Raw genomic sequence first — 23,711 nt, forward strand, 5'->3', positions numbered from 1 at the left:
GAGCTTTTCGGTGTAGCTGAGCACAAACATCCAAAAACACTAGGCATGGCTGCCCACCCTCCCCACTCCCATTACAGTGAAGATGCGGGCCTGAGTAGGTGTCTCTTTGTCTCAGCATCTCAGATCCTCTCTTTTCTTTGCCGTTTCCCTTTTATGCACAAACACGTGGGCTTTTGAAAAGAGATTCAGGGTTTAACTTTTTCGTTTTTTCTCACTTAACCGCAGTGGTGACACTTTGAACCCTCACGTAGTTGCTAATTACTTAACAAAGCAACTTTTATAGAGGCAGCTGTAGTTGATCAAACTACAATTACACCACACCCAAGCCCATCTTTTCATAGGCATGGTTTGCTCAACTGGCACGATATGGATCACCTAGTGAGTACGCTCAATGAGGAACTAGACACCTGCTTCCCTCTGGGCTTTTTGGGCAGAGGCCTTGGTCAAACACGGGTCTCTTTAATGTGTTTAGCAAAGGTCATTCACCTGAGTGAGTACGGTTTAAATCTTCTGTTAAACAGAAAGACTCGGTTCATAGACTTCTTTCTAGCTGTTGTCAAGCATATTTCGTGGAAGTGACTTGGACTGTAGAGGAAGGGAGAGCTGCAGGATGGGTGTTTATTCCCTTTTATACATTTCTGCTTCCTGCAATTTTAAGAGTTATGAAGATCACTAGAACTGGGAAGTGTTCGTGTTTCTTGTCCTTGCATCCTTTTGTTGATTTGTACCATTTAGTTTTTACCTTTTCAAACCGGTTTCTAAAGATGATCTTTGCTTTTAGTGCCCTTCTTTCTTGGTATCTACCTGTCTGATGCCTAATTTACTGGTAATGGATGCCGGTAACTGAAGTGGAATTAAATACTGCAAGTCAATACTCCTATTTTCTTGCCACACTTAGAGAAAGTTGTAAGCCTACTTCTATAGCACCTATATTTGAACGTGTTTTCAGTGGGATTTCAATGTGCAAGAGTGTGTCAATACCTCCAGGCTGGTTCAGTCAAACCCTGGACTGGAATTCAAGTGAACTACAATAGGGGGATTTCCACGTGCTTCGCAATCGTCTTGTTTGGAACATAAAATTGTGCGTCATCCCGTGGCTGCATCTGCTAGTGCGCCTCACTTCCTCGTGGCTAGGGGGCAAAAACTCTTCAGCTGGCAGTGAAGTAATGCTTGACTCACACTTCAGGTAAAAGCTTAATCAATTTATATCATTATGAGTCTGGCTTTGAAGTTAATGCCTGGACTTCAGTGCCACCCAGTGGAGACTACAAAGGTGGATGGTTCGTCACCTTGGACTTAAATTTCTTTTAACAGCCAGATGTGTGTTGATAATTCTGTGAATGTAGTCAGAACAGATTCTTGCAAATATTTTAAAAGAAACAAAGCGTTCCCTAACCTCAGCTCTTTGGCAATGTTAAGGAACTTTACAAAGGACTGACTCAAAATATAAAGGTTGTGGAACTCTGGTATTTGGAAGCATCAGGAGATATATAATCACAGAGTTTTCATTTAGTCTGTGACAAAAAGACCAAATCTGGCGAATTTTGAAAGGTAATGTAGCCCATATGCTTCATAATTGTTTCTTTATGCTGAAATTTCACAGCCATGTTATCAACAAAGGAAACTAACAATAACATGGATAAATTGCAAACAAATGTAAAAGGTTAATGATAAATGTAGTGTAAAAGTTCATGTAGTGATGAACAACTTAACATGCTTAACATCTGACAGTCACTGGTGTTTATGCTTAGTTTCCAGTACATGAGGTTTAATGGGGGTGGTTTCTTCCCATCAACCTTAATCGTGTGACAAAGCGAATTTATGGGCATAATAAGTTCCATGTGAACGCAGCATATTTTCGATTCGTGATAATAAAAATACACTTATACCTCAGTCATCTTATATACAATATATATGGTCCAACAGTCATTTTTTGCAGTTAGGTCCAGAATTTGTTGGAAAAAGATCATTCCTGAATATTGTTTACAAAAACATAGAGGGACATTTTAATCAAAGCGCAGCATCAAGTCAATTAAACTTCTGGGATATTGATCTGGTGGGTAAAGAAGCAGAGGACGTTATTAATCATTTTAAGTGATTCGGTGTTGATGAAATTGCCAACAATTCTCCCACTAGAGAGGCAACAATGAGACAACCCCCAAAACAGGATTGGTTTTCCAGGCGGAGGCCAATGACAGCGCTTTCTTGTTTTTTCAGTAGTTTTGTATTTTGCTCGACATGGTATTATGATGCAATACCTGGGCCCTGCATTGGTTTGTTGGTTTCATCTCATTTTTTCCTTTTAGATTTTCTTTCTAGCAAAATCTAATCCGGCCTTTCAATTCTTGAGTGTAACCAGTGGTTTGCACTTTGCACCTTATGTAAACCACTGGTTTAACTCTGTATTTTTCTACTCATGATGGCATTTTATGACATTCAACATGGACAATGAAATGCCTAACGTTTTGAAATGGTTTTCAGCTCGGTTAACGGTAGCCTACCTAAAGTTGCAATCTCTTTGAAGCTTGTATTTTAAAATTATAGTCAAAAGCTGTATAATATAAATTCAGATTTCAATTGTATTTGTGCGGTCTTAAATCTGAAATCATCTCAAGATATTGTCTGCTTCATTTGTCATGAAATAACAATGGAACAGGCTTCACCTGCCCATCAAACTGCTCATTATTCAACAGTCAAATTAATTTTGAGCTCCTGTATAAAAATGTCTGTAATTCCGAAACTGCTGGTGCATGATTTTTTTTTTTTATTAAACCCACTTAATTACAGCTGAAAGTCGTCACGTCAGTCACATAGTTACAAATGTGACTATAATGATACTGTCAAATGGTGTTGTCTACAGTAAAGAGGGTAGAATGTAAGTCAAAGACTTACTAGAATTTATTTTATTCAGGTAAATGTTACAGATAAGTACAAAAAAGGACGCACATGTTCCTCTCAACAAACCATTAACAATAAACTAAGTCTGATGTAGTAAATGGACACAATGCATTTTATTTTAACACACAATGGGTCAGCAAAGCTACCTAATTACAATTTATACTTGACTACATCACACAGTAAATTAAAATTTCATGTGGCTTTGTTTTGACATCCAGTCAAACTGAAGATGGGTACTAGCTTACAGTTTGTATTTTATGTTACAGGAAAAAAAAGACAACCATTTGGATGAAGTAACTAAATTCAGTGAAGTGCCATTACATGGTTTGGGACAAAGCTCGCTCAGTAAAGCGATACATGCATCACCTGCTCATCATGTACTGCCAAAAAATGAGAAACAGCTCCGTTACAAAGAGTCTGCTCCTATTATCCCTTACATTTTTTACAGCCAAATTAAACCAGATGTTTGTGATTACAAATATTATTTAAAAATAATGAGCCTTAAACATGCGTCAGCTTTCAACAAATAACAATCACTTTTTTTGCACTTGGACTTGTTTAAGGTCCTGGCTTCACCGTTGCCCAAAATATGACAAACTTACACACATCGTGTGTAAAACGAAAGATCAACAACAATCAGAACAATATTCCAGACATTTTAATAAGGGATTTTTTTTTACTAGAACACAATATGTGAAACAAAGACTAAGAAAACAGCTCAAAGCAGTAAAAGAAACGATTAGAAAGGGCAGGATAAAACCTAAACTGCAATTGTCCAGCTGCCGGTCTTGTAAATAAAAGCAAGAAATATGTTTACACAACACAACGTTCATTAGGACTGATATGACAAAAGTATTTTTTAAAAAAATCACTCAAACACGTGCAAAGCAAAAGGACAAAAGACTGGGCCTGGCAACCTGCTGCTACTGAAACCTCAGTGTAAAGAAGACATCACTAACAATTATTAATTACATTTGGGTAAATTACAGGGCCAACTTCCGTTATTAAAATTGAAGTAATACATTTTATAGCAAAAACGCTTGATAATGTAGAGTTTGAGCATATCAATTTAATTGGTTTAAGATGTGGAACATTTTGATATTAAATGAGAATAGAAACACATCATAAGCTCAGCATGAACGAAAGTTTGTTGTCATCAGAGGACTGATATATGACTGCAAACAATTACAGATATGAGTTCTTATATGTTTTTTTAAGGTGATTTACTCTGCAAAAATTGTTTTTTTAATGCATTTATTTTTGTGACATCTGTAAGCGGAAATGCTTTTTAACTCCTCAAAGCTGAAATAACAAACAACTTTTATTGTCACTGACTGATTAAATTTTCTAGCTGTCAAACGGTCCTCTTTTATTAGCTGTCTTCACCATTTACATATGCGCTGCTCAAATTCACACAAAATGGGTTTATCTCAGTTTACAGTAGAGATACATTCCCCAGTCAAAAGGTTAAGACCACTTGAAAAATGGCAACAACAAAAAAAAATCAGATTTTACATGGTTGAATCCTAACAAGGTTGCAAGTTAGGGATGGATATCGAAAACCGGTTCTCAACAAGAACCAGTTTTCGATACCCATCCCTAACTTGGAACCTTGTTAAGATCCAACCAGGCAAAGTATGATTTTTGGCCATTTTTCAGGTGGTCTTAAACATTTGATCAGGACTGTATTTAAAGGCACATTCTGCATAACCTCCTCTTGCAATAATGACTGAATATGATAAACAGATGCTAATCAACCAATTTCATATATTTCCACCCAGATGCTGTTTCAATGTGACCTGCATCTTCTTCAGTATTTGAAGAAAGTGGGACGTTCAATGAGGATATCACCACCTACAGGCAAGGAAAGGAATAGCTTCTGTATTGTAACACTTACACCACCTGCAGGCAGCGTTTCAACAGTTTCAAAATTTTGTTTACTTTTTGTCAAGCACATTTGTGTTAGTGAGTCCTTCTGCTGGTATAAAAATAATACTGTTTTGCCAACAGGGCGTACGAAAGAACTAGCAACTACTAACTAGGTTAGGTTCTAAGTTTGGCCTGGTTTTGGTTTTGAATACTTCAAGTACAAGATTTATTGTTAACTAATAATGATCATATTCAGTGATACACAGGAGCTACATAAATCTGCAGGTAGTATAAATTTTAGAAACTTTTCCTTTCCTGTAGTAGCAACACAGACCCCGCCCATTGTGATGCACGCAGCTTCCCCTTGCAGCAAATCTACAGTCTGCTAAACATGAATCGAGTCTGTGAAAGAACCAACTCAATAGTTGGTCCTTTCAGTCTAGGAAAAAACGAAGAAGAAAAACATTGACACCTAAATCTATGCATTGATGGCTCTACCATATTTCAGCACTCAGTCCATTTTCATCTGATCATAGTCCTTCACAGGGCTGAAAGAAGGAGACCGATTAGGAAATCTAGCCGACTGTGCCTTTAAATGCCTTATAGGATGCAAATGTACAAATGCTTTAATGTATGTGTATGTTACTTCTTCTCAGTCTTCAGTGTTTGCACAAAACTCCAAAGACCCTTGACCACCTGTGGAAGGAGAGAGAAAAGAGGGATAACACCAAAATAAGAAACAAGGAAAGAAAGAGAAAAATTACAAATTATCTAAATGAAGTGCTATACAGCATGAGACACATGACTCACTTTTACTACAACATGCTTTTGTGCGTCTCGGCTGTGGGAACACTGAATTTGGATGGGGCTGTTGGGGGAACGACGAGGGGCTGGGTGGGGGCAGCATTACATACCAGAGTATATGACTAGGTGCTCCAGGTCTGACAGATCTCAGCCTTGGCTGATGAAACCAAAGCACTTCCACAGATGTTTCTACACAGTGGGATCAACAAGCTCTCCCTGACCCAACTCCACCCCCACTCTTTCCCTTGTCCACCCAACCCATGTGCCGCTCTAAAGAGCTTTCACCTGCTCGCATAACTGTACAGTTATTATTTAAACACTGCAAAGCAATCACATATGAATGTTCAAATAGCTCGGTTCAAGTGATCGCCATCTAACAGATGCCTTAATACAGAAAACACAACTTCACTATCTGACACACTGCCCAGAATCATTAAGTCTACAGTGATCATCTAAGGGTTTAAGGGTGATTAATTCATGCTTTGCAAAATAATGTGCAGGGGATGTTGTTTTTCTTCTGAAACGACAGAAGCTGCATTAGAAAAGATTTAAGGCTTGCATTTGGTCAAAGGCCTTGAAAGCGAAAAAGGCTGGTACCACGCACATACCACCAGTCGCTTCATTAGGGCTACAAAAGACACACTTCCATTAAATCACCGTGAAAGAGTTTGCCTTGGCAGGTGTACTCCCAAATCCATCTCGCAAGAGCCCACCGAAACAGTGTGAATATAATTCAAAGAGTACACACTGTGCTGGAGAAACATTTGAGGCAAACTGAACAGAATAAGGTATGAGGAGAGTGAGAGGAAGAATAACGTATGCCCGGTTATACATCATGGCAATGAGCTCTTACAGATAAAATGAGTTTGGGCATAAATGCGACTGCTAACACTCTACATCTGAAGGAGTATTCCTAGAAACCTGGCGGAAAACAGCCACTCTCGGGTGAGCGTTTACGAGACCGATTACACAGACTGCAGAACAGCAGAAAATTGATGAGAACTGCACATGGGATAAAAATGTACAAACTTAAAGGGAGCACATATACACATCCCTTATTATGCTCATCTCAGGCATATTTCTGGTGTGAGCACAGGCCTCTCTCACCTGCTATTCAAAGCTTTTATTTACAAGGGACAGCCAATCGGACAAACGCTGGCTTAAATGGAAGCTAAAGGGGCTGCTCCAACATATTGGATAAAGATTATTTTGAACTGTGAGGAATGAAAAACTATTCTAGAAGGGCCCAAAAAGATATACATGAAGTTGGAAATAAGCACAACAGGTCCGCTTTAATAATTTACATAAGCAAAAAGCTCTCACAACACTGAACAAAGATTACTTACTTGTTTGTCTGAGATTTTAAAAGCACTTCTCAAGTAATTCTCAAACTTCGGCTCTGTCTTTGGAAGTGGCTTTCCCTGAAGAAAAGGACAATTAAATCATCATAATCTTAACTGTCATTAAATTATGAAGGATCATTTAAAAACAAATAAAAAAACAGCAGCCTTACCTCCTTGGCTGCAGTTGACAACTTGCTCTTAATCTCAGGCAGAGATTTAGATGGGCCGGGCTGTTGTTTGTCTTTTCCCAGGGCAGGTGTCTGGAAAAGTACATCAACTAGATAAGACACTAGAAATTTACAGAGCTATAGATAAAATGATGGCTTCAGATTATGCCACAGCATTTCATCGTTAACACAAGCTCAGTTCTTGCCATCAGTATTATTTTGCTAAAATGAACCAAACACACAGTTGCTAAATTTAGCATGCTGCTGATTAATTAATCTGTTGACCAACAGGCCAGTCTGGGCAAAAGCCCTGTTGTGACCCACTTAGCCTTGGTCTGTGTTTAAAGCCTTGGCGTGGGCAACCAGCTGGAAGGGGATAAAAGAATTGGAGAGGACAACAAATTCTAGCCTAATTACACCATCATCCTTTTTTTAACAAATACATCAGGTACAAATTATGTTTTTATTGTCTGCAAGCAGGAGAGGGCAAGCCCTGACTCTCCAGTGAGCAATTCAGGTTGTTTGTCAAGTGTTTTCCATTGAAGAAAAGTTTCTCAAACACTGAATTCGAAAGAAAAAAAGTGCAACTTTAGCTTTTATGGCTGCTGTCAGTAAAAGATTTCTACTGAATATCAAATTATTGATTTGCACAAATAAAGCAACAGATTTTCTTTTCAACAGACAGTACTGTCTGGGCAAAAAGCAGCCACTCATTTCTGTATATTTTCATTGGAAAATGGAAAACAGGTGCAGTGATTTATTGAAACATGTAAACATAAATGGAAATACAGTATATCAGGTAAAAACAGAGTTTGCTTTCTGCCGATCAAAATATAAAGAAATTATGTGTAGCTCAAGAATTTTGCACAGTACTGTATTTACTACCAATGGTCAGGATTAAAAAAAACAATACTATCACCAGATTTGCAACAGTAAATGTTTCAAAACACAAAGACTTTGCTGTGTTTCTGAGGAAGAGAAGTGCGAGCACTGAACTAGTAGGCCAATAGGTGTGTCCAGACCTGGGCAGCCAACGACTCAGGTCCTCAATTAGCAAGTGTCTGAATGTGACACAACAAAAACACACATACGCCATACTCTGTTACTGCATGTTATGCAAGCCATGGAGCTTGCCCCTACATGCAAAGCGGAGTGTGGAATTCAGCGAAATTGCAGGGTTTCATTGATAGCCAGAGACACATCGGAAAGATGACAGTGTATAGATGTACAGAGAAACTCTATACCCACTCTATAGTCAACCAACTGTATGTCTGTGTGCCTGCATTACGACACTATACTATTTCATGGTGACATCTAGCAGCTCACTAGTTAACAAGGACATAGAAATCACTATGTTTGTAGTGTCATTCCTACTGGAACTAGAGGTCATTATATGTATCTTTAATTTTAGATACTGAGTCAAAATGTGCTGATTGCAAAAAAAAGAACAATAACTGCATAACATAATATATGTAATGTCTTGCCATGCATAACCTAAGTTTAACAGGCCTTCCAGGAGAAGCTCTCATCTTCCAAATACCAGACCCAAAATTTTGTAATTAGTCGTACACGTGTAGCCACAATGCCCTGTCCCTGCCTCTGAGAGATCAGGTTCTCTTTTAATAGCAGAGATTAAAAGGTATAAAATGAACAAAACCTTGGCACACACATACCACACTAAGAAAATGGCCTTTTTTCTGGCTCCTAGCCAGACAAATGCACTACACGTTTATTATTTACAGGCAGCTCTCCACTTCCAAGGGACAGCTGTGGACCTGAAACAGCTGATAAACACACAAAGCCAACAAGCTTTTTCATCTGGCCCAGACACTGATTACAGATGCCATGAGACATGGAACTTAATCACAAGCACGCTATCATTTGATGTAATCTCTCATCTTCAATCCAGTGCAAATACATGGTTGTGACATTTTTGCTCATCAGGGCTGTTCAGGGATAGTAATTGTCATTTTGCTGGAATGAAAACCTTGGAGGCACAAGTAGGGGGAAAATGTCAGGTCACACGGAAAAAAAGTGACTCTCATCCTATAAAGCCTCTGTATCTACAGGTACTTTAATGAGTTGATCTTTTGGTCTATCTTTGAGTCCAAATGGTAAAATGACAGATTGACAAAAGATATTAAAGCACTTACAAGATATGCACCTGCTGTAACACATGCCAATCAGTCGCTAAAACAATGACTCAAACCCTTGTGGGATAAGGCTGAGTGAAGTAGTTAACAACTTTACGACTCTGACGTGTGCTCGAAGGCATCGGCTTCGCCAAACCCATCAATCAACCGACACCAGCTGCAAGATAAAGTTACTTCAGATCAGCGCAACTCGAGTTAGCTGGTTCTCACGTCGAGCCTGTTATACAAGAAGGTGCAGCTACACGCTGGGCCGTGAGAGGTGAGAACCGTGGTACTGGCAACAGATCTGACAAGCCAATCTAATGACCAGTCACCTGCATTTAGGAACGAAAAAAACAGACACCCACACCCGCTTCCTCGCTCCTCAGGGGCATCTGGAAGCGCAAGCTGCACCAGACATCAAACACTGGTAATGAGAGCAATTGGGAGAAGGTGTGTCCAGGAAGTGAGGGGTGTGAAGAGGTGGTGGAGAGAGAACAGTTGTGAAGAAGCTGAGAGGGGATGGAAGCATTCAAAGCACCACAGGCAAGAAAGTTAAACCAGCAGGTTGGTTTGGGGCGATTTAGTTGCCCATTGGCTAATCCCCAAGAGCATTTCAAGAGTCGCTGTGTTATGTCTGGACAACAACTACTGCATTATAAACTGCGCTCACCCATACAGCATGCCCTTCAGGGCACTACACCTTCAGGGGTTCGGTAATCCTGTGGCTTAGTGTTTAACATGACAAAAAAAAAAATCACAAAGCTTTCCATCAAGATGTCAGACGAGAAACGATAATCTTCTCACGCGCCCTGTCTGCGTAAGTGAGCGCAAGTCATGTTTCTATCATACAAACAGACAACATTCGCATGCCAACACGTAACACCTTATCTGAGCCGAGTTTCTGTCCAAGTATTTTCTTTCACAGTAACATGCTTTGAGAAGTATGTAAACCTGCAGAGAAGCTTGACAATTTGTTTTTCTTAAAGTGTGCGCGAGCTACAGAGGGGTGAGGGGCATCAAAGGTGGCTGCAACTTAAGATGGCGAGGTCAAGCTAAAAGGTCGCAGGTTTAAACCTTGCCCCAGGAAACCCGTTTAGAGGTCAGGTGTGTTTGCTTAAAGACAGGCAGAGTTCAAGCTTTAGGTTTTCAGAAGTGGCTGTCCAAGACATTCCATCGAAGAAATTAACTATCAGGTTGAACTAATTGCACCGTGCATTTATCACATTCCTTGGCTTTGGAATGGGAAGGCTCTCCAAGTTTTTTGTGTGTCTTTTCCCCTCCATTTGGTGAGCCTGCATTTTTTCAATTGATAATGGCAGTAAATGCAAACAACCAATTTAGCAAAGTTCCCTCACCTTCTGTAAAACATTATGTAATTGTGTACTTTTTTATCCACTCTTCTGTAAAACTTTTCATCATCTATTGTTTGTATACTTGTTTCTATGCCTAACACGACACATTTCTTCAGAAATACAACTACTGGCTTTGACTTTACCCTGCTGTAACTAGTGACATAATAAAAAAATTCCCATAAAAATTGCAATGTTACACATTTTCTTAAACACTTTTGATCTGGAGTACAACGGTTAACAACTGGGTATTTTAAATACCCACAAGCCAACCGCAGGTAAACAAAGATTTACTTCGGAAATCTTTTGGGCATACCTTAATCTGTGGTTTGACAGCTGATCCTGAGGCGTTTCCTGCAGGGCCATTTTGTTTTACTGGAGTCTTGTTGGGCTTCTTAGGTGAGGACTCCGGGATCTGAGGAAATGAACAACATTCCCAGTAAGATATCTCAGAGCTCCATAGAAATGTGTGTACTTTAAACAGCTCAATTCACCACACCGGGTTCCTGAAATTCATAAAGATGTTAATGCTTTCTTAATGCATGCACTACAGCCCTGAGCTTTCCTTCATACTATCTGACAGAGATATTGTTTGGAACATGTAAAACTTTTTAACCTATCAGCTCCTTTGTACAAAGACTATGTCCACACGGATTTAGCGCTGGTAATTGTCTAGTAAATTCAGAGCGACTGAGGGGGCATCATGCATCTTACACACATGCATCTCTGAATCTGTCTATTTCTGCTGTGTGCTGTAAATGAGAAAATTCAAGTTTGGATCATTTTTAGAATTTATGTGTGAGAACAGCTAGTGGCAGTTAATCACGCTAAACAAAACCAAAAGTGACAGACTGAAGTTACTTAACTGCTGTTGTTCATTGCTGACAACTCAATGAAGCCTGCCCTCGTGTTCTGACCAACTCAACTAACTAAATATTCAATGCAACACATGTGGCTCAGTTTAGACTGCTGGCCATTTACAATTTCCTAACCCTCTAAAAATCTGTATCCCACTGATGTTCTTGCTAAACGCAATGCCCCCCTTTTATAGCCGATAAATAATAAATGGCAAGTGACAAAACATTATCCTCATTTGCAGTAACTCCATTTCTTGTTTTGCCATGACTTGTCACAATATTTTCTCCCACTCCTATAAGGTGTTACTGCTTCATGTGTGCATAAAAAAGCACAAGAAAAAGGCCAAGAAAAGTAAAACCTAAACCAAAAAAGAGAAAAGAAATAGCATCAGTTATAAGGTTATGCAGCTAATTAGATATGACAGCAAAACAATTGCCTTCCTTTGTATGTTAAAAGCATACCTTTAATAGTGCTAATCATTAATTAAGGACTACACTTAATTAGTGATTTCTCATTGATCAGGTACTTAGTACCCAGACAACCTGTAATTGTTGCACTGGATTCCTTCCCGTCAGGTTTTGATTGCTCTCAGTCACATATGTAATTACCTTGGAAAAGCTGGCAAGTACCTGAATATCCTAAGCAGCAAATCCTTTCTTGCAATCACTGGTATTCACCTTGGAATGGACTAGAAGTGTAATTGCCTGTGTTGACACAAATGCTACAATGCAATCACACATGTAATATCCTACAGCAACGCCTGCAATATAAGATGCTGGAAGTAACAGTGAGGTTTCAAAGCCTTAATTCCTGAAGGACAAAATTCAATCAAGAGAAACTAAACATCATCATGGATGCATCTGAGTCTACCAAATAGAATCTGTACATCAACATTTGTATCTCATTTTTCTGTTTTATATGGTTATATTAAACCAACCATCTGAATTTCCTGACCTCTAAAATACCCCCAAAAATGTTGGGGGTATTTCAGACAAATTGTGGAGAAATTTGAATGAGATTAGGATGAGCACAACGATTATACCAAGGGTTAGGGTTATGTAGGTACCCAGTCAAAAAGGGCTTTACGACCAATGCAAACCTGCAACTCTTGTAATTTTTAAAGTTTAATTAAAAAATATCTACCACATCTACCCAAACACAGAGATTCTGTAATATGTCAGCAGGTGGATGACCTCGGAAACTCTTGTTTTTCCATTGTTTTTTTGTTTTCTTCACACCTTTCTACCATCTCTTTCCAACTCAGGAGTTATGAAGGTATTCTGGGTGCGACTTTAGAGCGCTCATGTTGCTACAAAGCACTAAGACCCATTCACAGAAAGAGGAAACCAAAGACCAACTCTTGAAGGATGATGAGATGAGTGACACGCGTGTCAGCTTGTAGTAAAGAACATTTTCCAGTCTTTCAACAGGCTCAACAGTTATTACAGTCCATTAATAATGATATTAAGTGTTTAGAGAGAGCACGAAATCTTCCAATCAATAGGCAATTTGCTGTCCAGTAAATTTGAGTAAAGAACATTTATAAACCCTGTACAAATCTGTTGCAAGAAACACAAAAGTAGTGTGTAATTATTTAAAACACGTGAGATTCCGTGACAATACTAATCTACACAAGAACAGCTTAATATCCTGATTACCTGTTCATCAAAAATACATGATCAAATAATAACAAGAAATGTAGATTCATATGAAAAAGGATTTGATTCAATTTTGATACTGAATATGTCTGAGATGTTTTGGGTCCTATTCAGTACAGTATGGAGGTTTGACAAGAAAAAGAAAGCAAAATATAGCTTGAAACACAGCTGAATTAGCAGTAAAAAAAAAGGGATAATAATTGTTCCCAGCCCTACTTCCCCAAAGCTTTGTGCTTTCATTATTAAAGAATGAGACAGGGTAGCTATTGAGCTAAAGAGACGAAGGGTGAAAAAAAGGATTAAGGTCATGGAAGGAATGGGGTGTGGGGTGCAGGAGGAATTGGAAGAGAAGACAACAGAATAAATCAACAGGTGACAGAAATGCTCAGCTGTCATCTGACCCTGAGGGAAGGATCGGCGCTCACGTCGCAGGTATGCGCATCTGCCCTGCTTTGATCTTTTGCCTGGCAGAGTTTGCACTTGGATAGCGTGCTTTTAAAAAAATAGAAGAACGAAATCACAAACAGACACCGACGTAAAAATGAGGCAGATACACACACACGCACCCACACACTTGCAAGCGATTGTGGTAACATGCAAAACAAGTGTTCAAAGGCAAAACCCAGGTGCAAAGCTGAAATGGCATGAGAAACGATAAAAAGGAGCAATCATATTAACAGTGGGATGACAGAGGGACAAAGATATGCAGTGTTTCAGAAAAATGGTTGAAGATGTTTCCCATAACTGAAGTGCATGTGCGTGTGAGCACGCATGGGTGAGAAACAGTATGTAGAGTGCAGTTCTCTGCTTATGCGCTACCAGAATGAAGTGCATTTGTTTGCAGACTTTGTGCATTTACGCTAGAGGTTATATGTACTTATATGTTCAAATGTGCATGTCTACTAAAGTGTATTTATCCCTGTGTGTGTGTGTGTGTGTGTGTGTGTGTGTGTGTGTGTGTGTGTGTGTGTGTGTGTGTGTGTCTGCTTACGCACAGCATAACATACTGTTGTCTTGCTGGTGAGACGGTGAGAATTCAAGCAGATTACAGAGAAGAAATCCGATCATTACACCACACAGACCCTGTGTTTTACTCTAGGAAAACAGGTGGGTACTTGAGCGAACAGGATGAAAAAGTTCCATGTTTTGTCTCATACAAAGAGGTGGACGGTCAGCGAGTGCACGAATGGGGAGGGCTTGCTAAAATGAAATGCTACTGTAGCATACAGTGAGTGGAAGTTTAAATGATGTGGTTAAAAAAAAGGGTTAGAGAAATTCTTTCTAGACACACACGCACACACAAACAAACACTAAGGGGACGCTAATGGCTGCCCTGACATCTAGTGGACAACAAAGGCTCAGAAACACAAATACATTCCACTGTAAAAATCAGAGTTACTGAACCGCAAGAAACTTTGTTTGAACTAAAATGACAGAACAAATGAGTCAATAAACAAAAGATCAATAAATGTTTATGCAATAATACTAAAAGTGAAACTAAGATGTGGAAATATCCACAGCTCTCAAAGACAGGCTGGAAAAATGTGTCCTTGCATCTAATGAATTTTGTCAAATACAAATTATCCGAGCCTATCAGATAGTAGCTTCTCAAATGGGGGTAACAGCACCCTGAGAATTGCTCTAGCTCTACTAATCTATCAAGTGCCTTAAAAAGCTCATAGAAAAGAAAGCAAGAAAGCAATAAACAACTCAATTCACTGTGAGTGGAAATAAACAAAATGTACTTGCCCTTCTTCTCTGTAACTATGACCGCAACAAAGCAATGAAAACGCTGTGTATGGAAAAGTAGTTTGATCATGGCAGTTTCCTCTCAGGTACTGAAAACTACAAAGATCCGCAATGATCTGCTTGTGTTTTTTACCAAGCTTAAAGGGCAACGGTCATCACAGTACATTACATGATAAATGTTTGGTTCAATATGATTTAAATAGCAAAATTCGAGACACTGATGGTGATGGCATCTCTTTGTTAGCTTTTTATTGTTGTTTTCTTTAACTAAAAAGTTGTAAATAAAAAGTTTTTTCTGGACAGAAGCTCTAAAAAGTTAAACAATTTTTATTAATATTCAGAGATATTCCAATTTAACTGCTCATTATGTTCTTAGGGTTAAAAAAAACAACTAAATTCTGATGAGCACTGGTTCATATTAATTTTGTAGCAACGTTTCCCAAACATACTTCCAGAAATGGTTATGAAATGTAAACAGTCCTCTTTATTTATTTACAATGACACTAACGTTAATACTTAAATGAGCAAGGACAGAATCGTATGTTTCTCTCCTTCAAGCTGTATGACTGGGGTTAAACAGAAATGATACTTTCGGCATGTACAAGTCCACTTGGGTCCTGGTGACGCTCGAGGCGGCAGACTTCAAAGAAGCATCACAGGAATCAGTACTTGGCCACTGAGTCTCCAGCTGTCTGTGTCCACAACCTAAGTATAATCCAGGCTTTATCTGGTGCCACGTTCCAATAACACTCTTTCAGTGGGCCAGTTGGTGTGCAGCATTTTTATAAACAAATGAAGGTTTATAAACGTCAAGTCAGACGAGTTTGATGAAGCAAATAGGTGATTTCTGCTTTTCTAAAGTTGTTTAACGCACAAACTTTAAAAAATATGGTGAGAATCAGGTCAGATTATCCTTTCTCACATATAGCACAACGCAAGACACTGCCCACTTTTGACACACTCACTACTGGAAATATTCTGTTTAATTTAGCAAAGGGTGCTGCCTAAATCAAAGATGCAGAAAGCAGGCACATGATATGTCTGTGTAGGTTCTCAGTAGGGCTGAACGATTATGGAAAATAATCTAATTGCGATTTTTTGCCCCAATATTGCGATTGCGATGCGATATGCGATTATTTTTTAAGGTCTTTGTCTTCTGTATTATTAAACAAAGACAAGCAATACATCATATAGTATGGCCAATACTATATTACATTAATTTTAAACTGTTCTTTCCTGGAAGACAGACCTCTGTTATGATGACATGAGGTGATGCATGAATTGATGACTGACATTTTTATTTAACTTCTTCAATCACAACAGTATATTTGAACATACACAATAGTTTATTTTTAGCTTACAAACATCTGAGCATAAAGTGCTGACAAGGAACCCTGGTGTAAACATTAAAATGAAAGTCAGTACAATGTGCAGATTGCAGAAATATACATAAACAAAATCAGTGGCTTTACCACACTCAGTTTTTCGACATCTGTGAACTACTAGACAGTCATTAAATTAAAAAATAATATTAAATAAATAAAACTAATAAATAAAAAATACACACATCTTACTGATCTCTGCAGTCAGTAACATTACACATAAAGTGCAAACATAATAGCAATTGTATAAACACACACACAAACACGCCTTTAAAATTTAAAGGCGTGAAATTGGACGGTCTAGTTCTGATTAGCGTCACAGCTGTCTCGGTGGAGTTTAATAAACTCGGCCGTCTGCTTCTTGCTATCTAAAATATAACCAGACACTGGCGTAAATTCTCGACTGTCTCATACTTCTGTTTAATAAGTTTTCTGTTTGACGTTTAGTCAGCTGTGTGAAAACCAAGGAGGAACCCACCCGGGGGATTAATAAAGTTTTATTTTATCTAATCTAATAACTTTAATCTCAGCCAAACCGATTTACTCACGAACAAACAAAACACTGAAAAAAGCCCAACAATAACATTTTTAGGTTGTCTAAGTGACTTATATATTACGTTTAACCCGAGCAGCGAAACTCCGCGGTGATCTGAAAATGATGTGCCGGGAGTTGTGCCGTTCTCGGCCGCATCAGTAACCCTCGAGCTCCCGGCTAGCTGTCGAGCTGGTGGGTAGCAGACGCCTCTGAAAACGTCGAAGCACTTTTGCAAATATGGGATATCTTGATAAACCGAGCAGATATTTGATGTTTACACAACTACTTTCTCGCCTGAAAATATGTTAAAAGTTTATTTTGTGACCCTGAAAGATTAGTATGAGTAATTTTAAAACTCAGTAGCGGCCGCCATTGCTGGAAACTGGAGTTTGGCTGGGCCGCGCTATGAATTCTGGGATATGGTAGTAATTTGGACAGCCTTCGGCGCGTCGCTGTGACGTAATCGGTCTACAAATGCGGCCTCAGGAGGATGCAGCCCATGAATTTGGACATGTCCAGAGTATAATCGCAGCCTTTGCGGTTAGAAAATTGCACTTGATCATGTCGCGATATTATCGCAAATGCGATATATCGTTCAGCCCTAGTTCTCAGTCATCCAGGTCAAGTTAGTCCAAGCAGCTTGGAAAGAAAGCAAGCTTATTCACTTTTCAAGAAGCTCCTCGGATGTCTTCAAGAAACTTCCAGTCACTTTCTTTCCAAGATTACAAATCCAAACTGCATTTATCACAAACTCCATGATACACAAATGTTTTTATTTGACCATATTTCCTCCATATTTGATTGTACCTCAAACCTACTCTCATATTTTTTAACATGGAGAACCTTAAGGTTGATTGTTATTTGTAATAAAACAAAACGGATGAAGCTTACCTTTGTAAGCACTTTTCCCACATTCTTCTGTGGCTTCACATCATTTTCATCACTGTCATCATCGCTACAAGAAGCAAGTAAGCTGGTTAAAAGCTACACTGCTCGATGTTTGTGCCCAAAATTTACAAAAAAACACACACACAAAATAATAGATTTTATACTATGAGTTCACAAAGATGTTATCTTTTAGAATGCAAAATTATTTAGAAAACTAAGCCAATTAAATAAACAAATAAATGAATAAAATAAAAACATACTCATCATCATCTTCATCACTGTCTTCTTCATCATCATCATCATCGTCACCATCATCAGAATCCATCTTCAGCTTTTTCTACAAGAAATATGAATCGTCTTTTTGTCAAAAACAACATTTGAGGCTTATTTGGGGTGTCAGAATAAGTAACAGTGCACTTTAATGCTGACGTCCCGCGATAGCATCTTATCACCGATTACTAAACGTGACAACCATTAAACAGAAGGCTATGCAGTAAGCCACCACCTCGGCAGGAGAACAATTTCTGTAAACAATGATTAGTTTTGCTATAAGTGCAAATATAAAACATTTAAAGCAATGTAATACGACAATGTCAATAACTACCATTGGGGGTTTCTTCCCTGCCAGCAGATTTGCAGGCCGCTTTACTGGCGACGAATTGTTCTCCTCCTCTTCGTCATCAGACTCCTTCACACCTGACAGAGCGAACACACTGGTCACATATTGTCAAACAATCATACAACTTTTCTTTATGTTATTTTACCCCAAAACATTGTTTTAGAAGAAAAACTTACTCAAAAAATTAAGTGTAAAGTCATATGTGGACTTTTTTCGGGCTGGAAAATTTGACCCTGTATTGTTTTACCGAGCATGAAGGTCAGACTTACAACTTGCTATTTTTCCACTGACAAGGTCTTCAGTAGGTATGCCTACTTTATTTTAACAATGAGGCAAATAGTTACCTGAGTCTTAACCTTAATACTCACTAATAAAATGTTGCCCGCTTATGTAAACTGGTCCAGAACCAGACTGGAGACGGAAGGTAACTGGAGGTGTAATCTCAAATCCACCTAAACTCATCTGGAGAAAAACATAGCAGGAAGGAAGATGACATTATAAGTATTTTGTCAACGATTTATGAATTATTTATATTTATCAGAACAGTGTAATGTTTGTATTTATGGTTCTGAGAAAATGCCTTTTCTTTTTAGTTCTCTTTTTTATTAGGCATGAAGACCGTAAAAACAAGTTAATTTAAACCAGAAGCCTCTTAAATACTTCTGTCAGTGTTGGTGCTGACTCACAGAGGGCAGGACGGAAGGTTTAAGGACAGCTAGCGGCACTTTTGTCGTCTTCCCGTCGTAAGTGAGGCCTTCAACTTCCACCATGTGGAACTTATCTTCAGCCTCAGCTCCCAGACACACCTGGAACAAAATAACAGTGTGCTATATAACACTACCTCCATGTACTGGCAAAATGTCTCTCTTTTTTTTTTTTTTTGGTGCAAACATAAACTGTTCTTGTTAATGTTACTGTTAATCTGATTAAACTCCTGTTTTATCATCTATAAATAGCCTACTGCATCAGTAAGGTTAGTAGACTAACGCTGTGAATGCTCCATGACAATAAATTAATAAATAAATATAAATTAATACCAAAAATCCAATATGTTAACATTTCAGAAATCGTGTTCTCAGGAGAATATAAAATAGAGCCGAAACTCCAATCCGCTGCTCACTAGCTCACAAACTACTGGTAAGGAACTTCTAATAAACAATTGCTAGGGTGCAAGGAGTGGGGTTTTTTTTCAATGTGGGATTTTTTGATCCTTCAACCAGCAGCCTTCCCTCATGCATCTGATTACGCTAAACACCCAGTTTAAGTCTGTTTAGTCCATATTTGCCATACATGCAATTTATTTTCTTTCAAAGCTCTTCTTTGGATGTCAGCTGCCTTTTATTCAGTTCTGTCAAGATGATCCCACACTGCTTCAATAAGGTTCAGGTCTGGGCTCTGGGGAGGTCAAACCACGACTGACTGGAATCTTTCATTGTGTTTTTTTAAATTGAGATATGCTTTTATTGCACTAGGTGTATTCTGGATTATTGTCAGGATGAAAAATGAAGCCATTAACAAATCTGACAGGTTTTTTTCTACATTCTGTTTTTCAGAAATAGCGACACTCACCCTTTCGCCTGACCTCATCCGTACTTAAGGCAATTTGAACCAAAAATGTTAAATCTGGATTCATTTCTCCATGAGACCTGTTACTAGTCACTTTCTGTCCAGTTCTTGTGTATTTTGGCATAACACAGACTTTTCTCCCCATTTCCTTTCCTTTAAAATGGCTTTTCGACAGCCACCCTTCCACTTACACAATTTCTGATAAGATTTTAGTAACTAGTACATGGAAGAAAGATCTGATGTCTCAGGTCCTGTTTCAAGTCTTTGCTGGATTTATTTCCTGTTTCTTAAGGATATGACTGTAAATAGTTTTTTCATACTGCCACTTCTTTTTTTTTGGTCCTCCACATGTCCTGTTTCCTCAATTGTTTTTAAGGAAACAGTATACACCATGTCAACATAAGCCAAGACTTTGGCCGATAGCCCTTCGGGAATCACTTTGTCAATGCAAAAACCAAAAAAACCAAAAAATCCTACTACATGGCTGTCAAATTCTCTTATGTTTGCCATTTTTCGTAACAGATTATTTGTTTTTGCTACAGATTGCAAGTAGTCGATTTTCAGAAAAGAACAGCAAATGAGTGAGAAAGCACCAAATTTCCAAAGAAAAGCTTTGAAAGACCTCCAGAAATCCTGAGGAAATATTGCTCAAGACCAATTTATAATAGGCTCTTAGGAAGCGAATTATAGAAAATTTGAGGGGTGGATGTCTTTTAGGGGTAGATATATTTTAAATTATATATACATACTATATGTAATATTATTCTCTCTGTTTATTGCCTACACCTTTATCTTCACGTGCCATAACAAAGGCATTTCCCAATTTCTGGATAATTAATATCTTATCGCGATAAAACAAACTATGTTATTACGAATTTACAAGACACATAACAATTTATCGCGAGAGTATAGCATTAAAGAATAACAGCGCTCAATGTCGATATCGGCTTCCGTAGTTAATAGCCGTATTAGTCAAAGAATTAATTTTTTCAAGACCAGGCAAACTCGATCTAAAGTCTGATTCTTACTGCTTTCAGTGACAGCTGCTGCTCCGTTTCATCGCCGTCTAGGTCAACTTTGAATTCCCGTTTCTCCGATTTCAAGGTGCAACCTGAGGGGGAAACAATACGTGTAACCAACCGTGGGTTGCGCTCGTCTTAAATAAACATACGCACATGCATATCATTTTATCAGATAAAGAGGTGTATATACATTTTGCTTCTTTACGTGGCTCCACGCCATGCTCTGCTAGCTAACAAAAGAGCTGAATTGGCGCGAGTGGGAGGGGGTAAGCAGGCTAGCCAGCTGTTTAGCTATCTTCCGATTAAAAATCTCCAGTGGCTATTTGTGCATGACAACATGACGTTAAAACTGATTGTGCAAACAAAAAAATCGGGTTTGTCAGAATTAGCGAGCTCACCAAATAAGTACATTTGTGGTCTGCTCATATCTGAGATATCGTCCTCCATCTTTGTAGTGGGTGGATACAGTTCCGTAAACTCGTATGACGGACACATCAAAGAGCCACTAGGACGGTGAAACGTCACTTAGGGACAAGTGATCTGGAGCCAATAGAAATTAGAGCGGAGAGAAAACTCAAGGTGAGCGGTCATCTGGATGAACACGAGATGGCGCCGTTGAATGAATATTTGGTAGTTTTATCTTTAATAAACCTTAATATATAAAGTATACATACATAATACTAACTAAAGGAAGGAAGACATGACAGACTATTATCGTTTTTTTGAACATGATTGAGACAAGCATAGGTTATAATACTTGGCAAACAAATCCAAATTAAAAGCTATAGTAAAGCTTGAAGTCTATACGCATGTTGTTGTTTAATTTTTGTGTGTGTATCTAGATAGATAGATAGATAGATAGATAGATAGATAGATAGATAGATAGATAGATAGATAGATAGATAGATAGATAGATAGATAGATAGATAGATAGCAGGGTTTATATTTAGATTGTGATCTTTTCCCTTATGTCCATTGTCTAATGTGCTGTTTGGACTAAATAAAAGAGGCCTTTGGTCAGTAATATTAAAAGTCCAGCCCAGGGGGCAGTTGCAGAATGGAAGAGTCCTCTGCGGTTGTTAAAAATATTCATAATACAGTGAAGAATCATTGCAGCCTTGCATATTACAGGAGAAATTAACCATTATGACGTTCCAGACTGAAACAGATCGATCTTCTTAAACTCATTGTTTTTGTGATGGTCACTTTAAATGTATAAAAACATTACCCTTTTTGGTTTGGTGATCAAGTGAATGACCGCATTGTTCTTTTTAATTACAAGGCAGGGGATAGAATAAATCAGATAACTGCCTCTGTCCTGCATGGTTATAACATTTTGTTAGCATTCTTTTATTGTAACCACCTTGTGACGACTGTTGTTGAGAACTGGTGCTATATGAAAATAAATCCGAACTGAAAGGAGCATTCAAATCGGATTCTTCCATAAAAAGAAAAGAAAAGCTGCAGTAAAGTATTTGTTGTGTTAAGGTCAGAAATGTTTCTTTGCATGATAAAGGTTATCACTTTCACTGACACGGAGTAACCTTTCCTTCTTAGAGGACAAGTGAACCCAGCCCATGCCAGCAAAAATCTGCCATTCACATGGCTATTTTACTTGCCTTTAACCATTTCCAGGGCACACAAACAAATGTGTAAAGTGTAATAGGAAAACGACAGCTGAGGTATTACTCAACCTGTATTACTCAACAAGAATAAGTCCTCTTCATGCATGCCTGGAAGCTTGAGAAAGCTTTAATGTGTCATGTACTGTTGGGACACGTCTGCAGATCCGTTCTCATGAATGATGTGACTTTGATGTGCATGGGCATTACTCAAAACTAGTTTTGCACTTTAGCACAGATAGTAATGCTGTAAGACTGTATGAATGTATGAAGTTGCTGGTGACTGGTCATTTTCTATCACCAATTAGCTTATACTGCTTAATAAAAAATTTAAGTACTTCTTTGAGATTACAGTTATGCTAGAATAATTTTACCATATGAGATAAAAAGAACATACAATGAAATGTTCCCATCTACATATTCCCACTACTGTATAAATCTTCCTTCCTCCTAACCTTAACAGGGAAATGCTCACATTTCCTTGTTCTCTTTTCCTTGTATGCATTCTTATGTGTAAATATGCAAAAGTGTAACTGTTTGCACACACTTAGGGTTCAATTGTATATGTGTGTACATCAAAGAGAGACATGAGAGCATATCAAGTCAACAGACAGAGTTTATTCATGTCGTGGCATCAAACAGCAGAAAGAGTTCCTCATTCATCACTTTGACTTCTGACTTGATCCTTATGGAATTTCCTTGTTTTTTGTTTTTTTAAAATGATCATATTAAACCAATATTTTCAACCGTCTTGCCTTCTACTTCTCTGCCATAAAATCATGTGCACTTTTTGTTAAATATTCTGTATGACTTTGTAAATGTTAGGGTTTTACTTGCCACTTCAGGCCGAATCCCGTCCATGGATGTGTTTAGTACTGGAAAACATTAATATGTCCATTTAAACCAGTTAGCATCATTTGAACACGTATATATCTACCCTATTCAAAATAAAAGAAGATGAAGGGAATAATAAAGAATGGCATTTCTGAATACAAACTACAAAATCTAAGTAGTATTACCATTACATTCATCAGCAGAGGATTATGGTTCTGAGTCTGAACTGATACCGGTGTTCAAAATAACATTTCTCTAAGAAAATCTATTGTTTGTGGTTCAAACTTTTCATCAAACGTAAAAAATAAATTTGTTTAACCTTATTTGGGTGTTTTATCAAACAGAGCTAAACTTGCTGACAAGCCTAATTTGCCCACATGTAATAACCTGCTTATATGCACCTTTTTCAAGAA

At 38.2% G+C, this 23,711-nt stretch overlaps 1 protein-coding gene across 1 annotated transcript; it reads right to left on the reverse strand.

Moving 5' to 3' along the window:
- Positions 1–3,003: 3,003 nt before the first annotated feature.
- npm1b (nucleophosmin 1b) lies at positions 3,004–21,309 on the reverse strand. Its single transcript, XM_085366553.1, has 11 exons — positions 21,241–21,309; positions 20,849–20,931; positions 18,941–19,060; positions 18,623–18,716; positions 18,240–18,331; positions 17,896–17,972; positions 17,639–17,702; positions 10,882–10,980; positions 7,085–7,174; positions 6,918–6,992; positions 3,004–5,463 (listed from the first exon to the last, which is right to left on the reverse strand). The coding sequence occupies exons 1-11, from the start codon at positions 21,287–21,289 to the stop codon at positions 5,410–5,412; spliced, it is 897 nt and encodes a 298-aa protein (XP_085222679.1). The 5' UTR covers positions 21,290–21,309; the 3' UTR covers positions 3,004–5,409.
- Between the last annotated feature and the right edge of the window lie 2,402 nt (positions 21,310–23,711).

Source organism: Diplotaxodon limnothrissa, linkage group LG2 (genome assembly GCF_057381915.1).
Source record: "Diplotaxodon limnothrissa isolate DT_005_m linkage group LG2, D_limnothrissa_male_GT1.1, whole genome shotgun sequence".
NCBI lineage: Eukaryota > Metazoa > Chordata > Actinopteri > Cichliformes > Cichlidae > Diplotaxodon > Diplotaxodon limnothrissa.